The sequence below is a fragment of the Protopterus annectens genome, chromosome 3.part0 (assembly GCF_019279795.1).
Source record: "Protopterus annectens isolate FY-2018-M chromosome 3.part0, PAN1.0, whole genome shotgun sequence".
In the NCBI taxonomy this organism is placed as follows: Eukaryota; Metazoa; Chordata; order Ceratodontiformes; family Protopteridae; genus Protopterus; species Protopterus annectens.
This window is the reverse complement of record NC_056731.1, coordinates 472,607,774-472,619,041: the sequence shown is the minus strand read 5'-3', so window position 1 is coordinate 472,619,041 and position 11,268 is coordinate 472,607,774. Positions and strand designations below refer to the sequence as shown.

Sequence of the window (11,268 nt, the reverse complement as noted above, 5' to 3'; positions counted from 1 at the left end):
GTGCCTCTTTACTCATCCCTCATCAGGCCCATAATTGAATACAATGCCCCTTTCGGGATGTACCTTACCCGACACCTGCAGCAACTGGAAAGACCCCAAAAGTACCTCACCAAGAGGATCAAAGGGCTCAAACAGATGCCATATGCTGCCCGGTTAAAGAAACTCCAGCTCTACTTGGTTGCATACCGCCTGCTTAGAAGCGATCTGTGCCTGACGTATAAAGCCATATCCAACCTGGAATTAATGGACATGCTGCACCTCAGAAAATCCAAATCCCATCGAGCTACGCACTCGAGGGACTTGAACCTCAGCACTGAAATAAATAGGACATGCTGGAGGGACAGATTCATAACCCAGAGGCTCCCTTCACTCTAGAATAGAATCCCAGTCCAAGTTAGGCAGAGTCCCTCACTGACTCTCTTCAAAAGAAATCTTGACGAGTGGATGGGAGATCGTAGGTTTACCCCGGGTATCACTGCTAAACAGAGGCACAGTAAACTAACCTCGATAAAGGGCATAGTAAAACATTTAAAATGGGTGGCGAAAACCAAACACACTCTGGCTAGGCTTACAAATGCCCTAGGGCAGATAGCCTAGTATGAACCTATCTATGGTCAGTGCAAACGACAGAACTTATTTGCCAAAATAAAGCTTATCCTTGTTGTATTTGAGTTGCTTATGTTATTTCATATAACATTTATGTGGTTTGGATGCCAAAATAACTGTTTTATGCGACTATTAAAGAAAACCTGGGAAATATTTTTTGTCGTAAAATCTCAGGGCATTTGCTATCTTTAGTTTTTTTTTTTTTTTTGGCAGGACACAACTGCCCAAAGAGGAACAGGTGGTAACTAGGGTTATCACCCGTCCCACTTTGCGAGGGACAGTCCCTCTTTGGGCAGTTGTGTCCTGACAAAAAATTGTAAAAATGGCAAATGTCCTATGATTTTAGGACATAATTATTTCCTATATTTATGTAATAGTTGCATAAAACAATTATTCTGTATCTAAAATACTTAAATGTTATAAGAAACAGAATAAGCAACCAAAATGCTACAAGAATGAGCTTTTATTTAGGCAAAAAAAAGTTCTAACCTTTGAACTTACCATGGGTATGTGTCGGCCTGTAAAATCTGATGTTTGTACCAAAAATGCCCCACTTTGGCCATTTGAAAAGGTGGCAACCCTATTATCAAGAGATAATACATTTAGTGAAAGTAATGGTAAATTTGATGTAAAAAAATATACACATAATACTTAACAATTAAGAATTACAGGTTAGAAACGCAAACTACGGTGTACAGTCTGTAAACCACACCACAGTTGTTATTTTGCCGCTTCTTCAATCGTTGAGCATCACAACAATCTTCTTCCCACACGGCTTACTGAACTTGACAAAAGTGGACGTAACGTACGTGAATGGCGAGTTGAAACTACAGCGCGCGAATGACGTTTATTGGAAGCTTTTCATTGATTAAGAAATACTCAGGCCACGGGCACTTCTGTTGTGAGCTTTTGTGCAGTTCTGGAGTGTAATTTATATATAAATATATATATACATATACACTTTAGTGTTTCGGAATGACTAAGGCTATCCAACGCTTGGACGTGACTGTAGTAAACCGTATCGCAGCAGGGGAAGTGGTTCAGCGACCCTCTTGCGCGATTAAGGAAATGATAGAAAACAGGTAAATAAACTGTCTCTTAGGGAAGTGCTATATAAGACTTTATGGTGCTGTCCTCAACTTTGTGCGTAGAATACAACATCAACAACTACATCAGCACTGTGTTCTATGTCATTCGTGTTGAAGAGCTAAACTTGAGGACTGGACGGCAGTGTCCCTTCTAAACTGCGGTTCAAGAGTTGACACGATTCAATAATTGAATTTCAATTACATGTGCTACTTTTAGATCTACAGAGCTCACTTCCCGGCTCATTAGGTAACTGTAGGTTGACGTTGATGGCGTAGTGTATATCACTGGTAAAAGCTGCTGGACGGTACTACCTACTTTGTGTAAAATACGTTTCTGAAGCTTTAAGAACTCCACCAGATTCACTCTTCAAACATGCCCATGCAGCAGCTTTTTATATTTAATAATACTGAGTAGATACAATGCATATTTATTTACATTTGTTAACCTGCATATAACACAGATCAAACAATCACCAGTTAGAGGTTCAACATGGATTATTTAATAATACAACAAAACAATGGACAGTGTACAAATAACACGGGTTTTGTATTAGAACATTACCCCACCAGATGCGCAGTAGTAAGGACCGCCCAGCACTCTGCATAATGTTTACTTTTAGAAGTGCTTTGAATAAACATCGGAAGACCATCGTCAGAAAAATCGGTATGCTAAACAGTGTAATTATTTCAGTACAAAGTATTTTCTCCCTTGTATATTAAATCTTAGACTAAATAATTTACCCAGTAAAAACTCAAATCAGTTACATATACATGTACGAGTAAGCAGGGAAGATCAAGCAAAAAAAATATGTGCACTTCATACCTCTCAATTGTCCAGATGTTTCCTCATATTCTGGTCTGTTCCTTATTAAATTTATGGTTTTCTGGCAAATCACTGAAGACTGAATTCACTAAATAGTGACATACATTTGAGTTACAAACTATATAAATCCACAACCCTTTTTCCCATTTCTGCACATGGGGTCAGGGAGGGTGTCACTTCAGCAGTGACAATTATCAAGAGCCAACGTTTACACTGCTGGGTGGCCAGCCCTGCCATGGTACTTCTTCCACTGTACACATACTCGCATGCACACTTGCACCTATGACCAGTTTGGGGTATCCAGTCCACCAACTGCATGGCTTTGGAATGTGGGAGGAGACCTGAGCACCTGGAGAAAACCCATGCAAACACAAAGAGGATATACAGACTCAGCTCAGAAGGGACCCCAGCTGAGAATTGAACCATGGAACTTCTTCCTGTGAGGTGACATCATCTGTTGCGCCACTGTGCCAACATTTTCATATCCTTCAGAAAATGTATGCTAACATAGGTTAGTACTAGGCTAACTGCTCTTGCAAGCCATTGTAAGCCTAGCCAATTATTCCTTGTGAGACTCAAACCCTGCACCCTGTGTTTGTAAGGCAAACACCTTAACCATTAGGCCACCCTCCCAACCCTTTTAGCAAATTTCTAAGTTTTTTAACAAGAATATTTAAAAATCTGTCGCTATTTTATATACATATAAAAAGCATTTGTTGAGCTTTCTCTTACAGTGCTGTGTAATTAAACAAGTCACTGTTTTGATCAGCCATAGGGCTCTTTTCTACTTGAGTGTTTGCCTCCTTCCCCTGTAACTTCAGTACACTTGGCTCTTACATTTGTCTTTCTGACCCTAATTTTAACAGGTATACCTAGTACTTTTCTGGTTTTCTAACACTCAGAAATAGATTCCTGTTGAAAGTTTTACTTACTTGTCTGACATTTGAATAAGTAACCAATGTAAAAATCCTCAAAATTGTATATTGTTGGTCTGTCTTTCCTGCTAAACATAAGTAAAATTAAAGTGCTGAGTGCAAGTAACATTAAAGTGCTGAGGGCAGATTTTAGGCGCTTACATTCGACTTACTTCTGGTGTGGTGTCTTGATTCAATCAAGGTATCCCTGTAACCATTCCTACTGCCTTCTCTTTTCCCCCACCCCCCTCTTTCCTCAAACAGGTTAAACTGCTACAACTTAGTACAGACATTGATTCATGACTGGATACTTGTCAATACCCATCTTCAGTCCTATAAATCAGGCACTTTGCCTGGTGATCTAAGTGACCACTGTCTCACCTATGCAATTGAGCTCAAAGTAGACTGCTCCTACCAACCCAGCTATAGAACATTAAGAAGCAACAAGAATTTTATTCTCACCAAGTTTAAAAATGAACTTAAGGCATGCAGTTGGTGAGTACTAAAAAGTCTCCCCCTAGATGACGCAGTAGCATACTTTAACATCAAATTCCTTGCTATTCTTAACTCCCATGCTCCCAGCCGCTCTTAGAACCAAAGTTAATATTGCACCATGGCTTTCTAAAGGTACCAAAACCAAAATTTCACTCAGAAACAAAGCATGGGCCACCTACCAAAAAACAAAAGCCCCACTTGATCAACTAAGATTCAGATAGCTAAGGAATGACACCACAAAATCCATAACCTTAGACAAAAATAACTGCTGCTACCATCTACTGCAAAAACACCAAAACAAACCTCAAAAGTTCTGGGCAGGAATAAACAAACTACTCCACCCAGGTCAAACTGCCACTCCACCCCCTCCCCTCAGCTTCCCAACAAAAATCCCCAGTAGACATTGTTAATAACTTCAACAGCTTCTTCACAGAGACTATCCAGTCTCTAGCCAGCCAACTCTCTTCAAATGGCTCTAATTCTAATGTAGCCACACCCAGTACCCAAACACACTTTACCTTCCAACCTGTTCCTACCCAACTTATTCATGCCCTACTTAAGAAACTAAGACCCACCACCCTGGCTGCTGACCTCCTCCTAGCAAGACTATCTGCAAAAGGCTGCTGACACCATAGCATACCCCATCTCAGTCTTGATCAACAGAACTATGTCTGATGTTACAGTACCCACTATATGGAAAATCTCCCATGTCATACCTCTCCATAAAGGAGGCAGTTCTACTGAGCTGTCAAATGTTAGACCCATAGCTATTCTGTCACCTCTAGGTAAAATTATGGAGACGTGTGTACACATGTACAACCAATACACTACCTCACACAGAACAAGCTGTTGTCCAACTTTCAGCATGGCTTTAAGCCACACCACGGTACTACGTCTGCCCTCCTCTCTTTCTCTAGCGTCATTAACCACAACCGCAATAATAACAAACTGTTTTCAGCACTCTTTCTAGATCTGTCCAAGGCTTTTGACATGGTTGACCACAAAATGCTTATAAATACTTTGAAGGCCTTCTCGTTAAACAACCATGCACTCCAGTGGTTTCAATCCTACCTGCAGGGCAGGCAACAGGCAGTCCTATGGCAGGACAAGCTATCATTACACCTACCCATCACATTAGGAGTCCCCCAGGGCTCGATACTAGGACCCCTTCTTTTCTCCCTCTGTATCAATGACCTTCATTCAGTAATCCCAGAGGCTACCTGCATTCAATATGCAGATGACGCCACCTTAATTTGTTCTGACACCTTGCCAGCTACTTTGTTTACTTTAACTCAAAATACCTTAAATACAGTGGAAAGATGGCTCTCCAATCGGCATCTAATCCTAAACCCCAATAAAACTAAGCTGCTCCTCTTCTCCCTCACATGCAGGACCCCCCCTGCCATCTTTCAACATAACCGCTAACAATGGCACTATCATCTCCCCAGAACCCCAAACTAAACTACTGGGTGTCATAGTTGATAATAACCTGAAGTTTGATGTGCATATCAGTCAAACTATCAAAACCATTAATAAAAAAACTTGGTTCTTTTTACAGAATCAAACCTTTCCTTACCCCACTTGCTAGAACTGCAATTGCCCATTCCTATCTACTATCAACTCTTCTCTATGCCTCACCTCTCTTCTCCAACTTAAACAAAACAGATCTTAATAAACTATCATCCTGCTATAACCATATTGCCAGATTTGCTACTGGCACACCCTGCCAGACACACCACTGTCACAACCTACATCGCCTAGGATAGCTTGAACTGCCTCGCCTACTGCAATTCAACCAGCTAATAGTGGCACATAAAGTCTTTTACCAACCAGAAAATACACCTGCATTAAAAAATATTATCAGCCCCCTTCACCAGCACCCGGCCACTGCGATCATCCACTAGACTCCTAGTTCAAACATACAAATTCAACTACTCAGCTGGGGACTCTCTGTTGGAAAAACATGGAACAGACTCCCAGCTGACTTGACCCTAGAACCCTCACTAAATTCAAAAACAATCTCAAGAAATACTTCAAAACTCATTGGTTATGTCCTTGCACTAACCCCGACTAGTGACCTCTCTGTTACTTAGGTGCCTTACCTTCAACTGCTTCTAACTTTTTTCTACCACACCATTTCAGGAAGGGTCAATTGTATAACTGCTGCTCAATGTGTCAAACCTGAATGCAATGCTATGTATATATAACTTTGAAAATAATGTTATGTTTTGTAAAGTGTTTTATGATAGGTTAGTACTATATGTGCTAAATGCTGGTATTGCGTATGACTGTAATCTGCTTGAAACTAGCATTTACTAAATGTTCAATGTGTATTATTATCTTGGAGCTTTTCTCCCCGGGCCTCCACTGAAAATGGACATATATCCAGTCGGACTATCCCGGTCAACAAATGTAAAATAAATATTTATGGGTCTTTGCCCCCCCCCCTTTATTTTAGGCCTTGTCCAGATTTCTTGTTCTAAGAGGTTGAGAGGTACGATGCACACTTACATAAGTGGACTAGAAAAGGAAGACTAAATTATAAGGAGTAGAAGTGGATATGTGGTTAGTAATGGTAGCAGCTAGGATAGGAAAGCTGACATGGACCAGTAAAATGAAATAGGGAGTTAGATTATGTGTAGTGGGTTTAGAGCAGTAATGGTATTGTAAGCTGAATCACAGTTTAGGATGAGTGAATTAATCTGGTATGTGGGAGGTAAAGGTACCGCACAGTCTGAGATTTCAGTTTACATGATATTTCCCTTAGATGAACAGTTGCATTCAAACTGTTTAGTAAATACTGTATGATTTGTGAGCTGAATAAGGAGTACTTTGTGTGATCAGTTAAATCAGGAGGAAGTGACTGCAGTGGTTTTAGGACCGATGCAGAGAAGCAGTGGTTAGCACAGTTTGCCTTGGTTTGCCTTCTTAGATTATAGGTTAGTTAATGCCTCCATGAGCTTGAACAAGAATAGTTATGTTCTTGCTGTATGGTTTAATTTTCTGTAGTTTTTTTTTGTATTTGCATGCAGTTATACTGAGTGGCTCCTGTTAGTTACAGTGTGTCTTTTGTTGTAAAGCACTACCTATATGAGATATCTGTGTATTTGTATAATGTGTTTTTATGTATAATGTTTTGGTTTCTTGATCCAAGTGTTCGCTGAAAAGGGTCTTTGGCCCAGTCTGCCCACCCAGTTAAAATAAAATGAATAGCATTTGAATGATAGTAAAAACTTTTGAAGAGAGAGGGGAGAGGTGTCTAATGTAAGGAACAAGGAGAAGGAAATTATTTAACCTGACCTGTACTGGAAACCTATTAGCATTTGAAAGAAAAAGGCACTGGTGATCATGCTATGTTGAGGTAGATAAGAACTGTCATACTTTACTGGATAGGACCTGAACAGAGACAGTACCATGCTCAAGTTGAGCAGTGAGGGTGCCTTTATTATAACAGCACTTGCTGAATGTGAGAGGACCTGAGGTATTTTGTTGACCCAGAAGATTACACTGTTGATCTTGCCTCTAGTAGTAGTTTCTCGGAGTTTAGCCAGGGTTGTAGCTGAAACATCTTTTTGAAACTGAAGTTCAATGGTATGATGCGAGGCATCAGACCTATCGATGATCATATCTACATCAAGAAATATTGGTCAAAGGGCAGGTTTAGTGGAAGTTTATTGATGAAGATTTAGGATGGAAGAGGTGCTAGACTGAAGCCTTGTGGTGCCCTAGAGTGAATGAGGGACTGTTTGAAAGATTATGACTTATCTTTACCTAGAATTAACAGTCAGATAGAAAGTCTTTGAACCATACAATGATATCTGGTCTTATTTCAGTGTCTTGCAGATGGAGAAGTATTTTTGAGTGTTTGACCATGTCAAAGGCATAGGTTAAGTCAATGAACAGAGCTCCAGTAATATTTCTTTTAACCATATTTGTTAAAATGTTGTAAGTCAAGGTCCATGGGGCAGTCGTGCTTATAACATTGTGCTCCTACCAGCTTGGAATCCATGCTGTTTTATGGAGAGCAGGAATATTGTTGTTGGTAGGTTATATGTGACTTTTAAGAATTTTATGAAGGGTGGGTAGGATGGAGATGGAATAGAAGTGACTGGAAGAAGAGGGCTTTGCTTGTTTTGGTAATGGTGTGACAAAAGTAGATTTCCAAGTAGTTAGCATAGGTGAGGCAAAGGTTGAAAATGTGCTAAAGAGAGGTGGTGATGAAAGTTTTGCAGTGGTACAAGAACCAAGAGCAAATATTGTCATTTCTAGATGGCAAGTCTGTTAGAATCCTTTTAAGTTGGTGTAAAGTTTACTTGCAGAAGATTTCAAGAAATAAAAAAGCTAGAATGAAATCAGTAGGTTAAGGTTATATTTGCTGTAAGGCTGCAGTGTGGGTAAGTGAAGATGTGGGAAGTAAGCGAAGAAGCTTGATAATTCTCTGAGGAATTCAGAATGTGAAAGATTACCAGATGGGCAGAATATGTATCCTAGAGTGGGTTACTCATTCAGGGAGGATCTTCCTGTTACGTTCTTTCTTGACTTCCTGACAGAAGCTTTTAGGGGAGTGAGGAAGAGAGGTTTGTTTGTCTTTAGTTGTTTGGTTTTGAATCTGTGGGTGGCCCGTTTGGTCAAATTCCTCAGAGTTTTGCAGTGGGTCAAAATTGTTGGGAGTGGAGTCTTGTTTCCACATTTCTCAGACCTCGTATCATGGTTTCATTAAGGATTTAAGCTCTTTGGTGAACCATTCAGTTTTGCAGTCTTTCAGTAGCCTTGAGATCACTAGGAAGTGGATATCCTGAAATAAGGCCTGTCTGTTTACTGGTGGCAGTGCTAGCACCATAAAGGGAAAGTATTGGAGATCAATCAACAGTAGCAAGCTCTGAGTGCTGAATGGGGATTTTATGAGGAGGCTTTGATCGGAAAGATATCCTGAGGTTATTTGTAGATTTTGTAGGAAGAGTACTGTTGCACAGTGATCACTAAAGGTGGTAGGGTGATTGGAGACAGAGAAGATATTGTTGGCATAGGTTATAATAATGAAGTCAATAAATGAATGGTGATTGGTTCTAGTTGGGATATCTAGTTGTTTGAGTAGGCTGATATGTCAGAAGTACTGTTAATGCTTAATTGTCCCCAGAAGAATTGTGTTTAAGTTGCCCAGGATGATGATGCTTTTAAGTGGTTTGATGTGAAAAAGTATGGGCAGGAGTAGTTTTTTTAAATTTATGGATTGAAGCAGGAAGTGGCAGATAGGCAATGACTAGATATAGGTGCTGTGTGGACTTGACTGGAAGTTTAGTAAGTAATCACCTGGCGTTTGTCGATAGATGGCATTGGCTTAGGAAATTTTATTATTTGTGCAGTAGTGTAACATCACCAGCAGGTCTGGCACCAGGCCAGGCATCAAATGAGTATAAAATATATACCCAGGGAAGAAGTGGTAATTATAATGGCTATTCTTCAGCCAAGAATCGATTATTGTAAGTAGATCAGGAGACTAGGAGCTCAGAAAAAAGCTTATGCTGTCAATTTTGTTTCTAATGCTTTTAGCATTAGGACGTGTACTTGGCAGAGAGCCTGACTTTGGAGTGTGTGTGTAGCCTTGTGAACCTGAGAGGTGTTTATAGATGATGTCATTGATGTAGGCAGGAGGACAGCAGTGTGATTTGAGAATGGAATATAGTCCTCCAAATAAATTTGCAGATATTTTAAAGTGAATTAATTAAAAGTACATGTACAACACATCAAAAACATATAAACCTTTTGCATGCAGGCTGTTCTGCTCTCTCCTTTCTTATAGCTTCCCTGTTGTTGATGCATCTTAAACCTTTTCACCTTATGTTTTTAGTGGGTCACCCTCATCTCTCTATGCCTTCTACATACTTTGAATACTCCAATTCAACAGAGTAAATATGTTAAAGCAATATTGTAATAATTAGGCCGTATAATACCTTGTGTGCAAATATACATATAATATTGTGAACTTAAAACTTATGCAAGCATTTTGTCAGCTGTATAATTTTGTTATGCGTGTTTACCATTTACTTGTAAAATGTTTGGTATTTTCTTTCAACTTGTATATACCAGGCTGAACCTGAAAATGATCCATTAAGATCAGCACTCTACCCTGGTCACAATCAAATGCATGTAAGTAAATAATTCATAGGTTCATAGTGTGTTCTAGGCTAATGGCCCTGGAGCCTTTACAAGCATAGCTCATAGGATTACCCTGGCATTGTGCCACCGGACCTTAGTTCCTAGTGCCTCTGTCGAGAAGAGTCACTGGAGTGATTTCTGGGGTGAATTTTCTATTTCTCATCCACTCATCAAGATTTCTTTTGAAGAGGGCCAGTGAAGTGCTCTGCTTGACATGTATGGGAAGTCTATTCTATAGCATGGGCAGTCTCAGGGTTATGAACCTGTCCCTCCAGCATGTTCTGTTGATTGTGGTAATGAGGTCGAGGTCTCCGGAGCGTGTGGTGCGGAGGGATTGGGATTTCTTTAGATGTAGGATTTTTAGCAGAGCTGGGTCAGACATGGCTTTGTAAGTCAAGCAGAGATCGCCTCTAAATAGGCGATATGAGACGGAGAATAGTTGGAGTTTTTTGAGTCTGTACATGTAGGACAAGTGTTTAAGGCCTAGGATCCTCTTTGTGAGGTACCTCTGCAGCCTCTGCAGTTGTTGCAGGTATCTAGTGACGTACATGCCAAATGGGGCATTGTACTTGATTGGCCTAATGAGGGAAGAGTAGAGGGGACAATGACCTCTTTCTTCCTGGATGCAAAACCCTTAGCAATGTGATGTGCCACATAGAACTTTCTGACCACAGTGGCAATGTGGTGCTCAAAAGAGAGGTTGCTGTCAACCTGTGTCCCCAAATCTCTTATAACGCCTTCTGTGTTCAGTGGACTACCATCGATGTGGTAATTCATAGGAACTGGGGTTTTCCCAAAGGGGATGATTTTATGGCATTGAGCTTAAGGCCATGGTTCTGACACCGGTCGTTGGTCTCAGTGAGGCCTTTCTGTAGGATGTCAACATCACTTGGGGAGTTAATAATACCTCCCAACTTGCAATCGTCTGCAAACTTTGTCAGCCAGAGTCCCTTCATGTTGGCCTGGATTTCGGAGAAGTAGATACCAAACACGGGAGGACCCAGGACCTTTACATTAATGTTAAAATTTGTTATTTATTCATTAAAATCAGTAAAACTATTAAAAAAAAATCCCTAAAGCAACATCTTAACAATTCTTTGCTGTGCTCATGCTCTGCTTCTAGCTAATCTCTCATACACTTTCTCCCTCCCCCACTCTATATGGACTACACTACAGAAGTTCTCTT

General features: G+C 40.3%; 1 protein-coding gene across 1 annotated transcript in view; it reads left to right on the top strand.

Annotated features, from left to right (window-relative positions):
• The first annotated feature begins 1,376 nt into the window (after nt 1–1,376).
• MLH1 (mutL homolog 1) overlaps nt 1,377–11,268 on the top strand; it is a 2,895,606-nt gene continuing 2,885,714 nt past the window's right edge. The window contains exon 1 of the mRNA XM_044064896.1: nt 1,377–1,688. Coding sequence (XP_043920831.1) covers nt 1,582–1,688 — 107 coding nt within the window. The 5' untranslated portion in view covers nt 1,377–1,581. The remainder of the gene's footprint in view (nt 1,689–11,268) is intronic.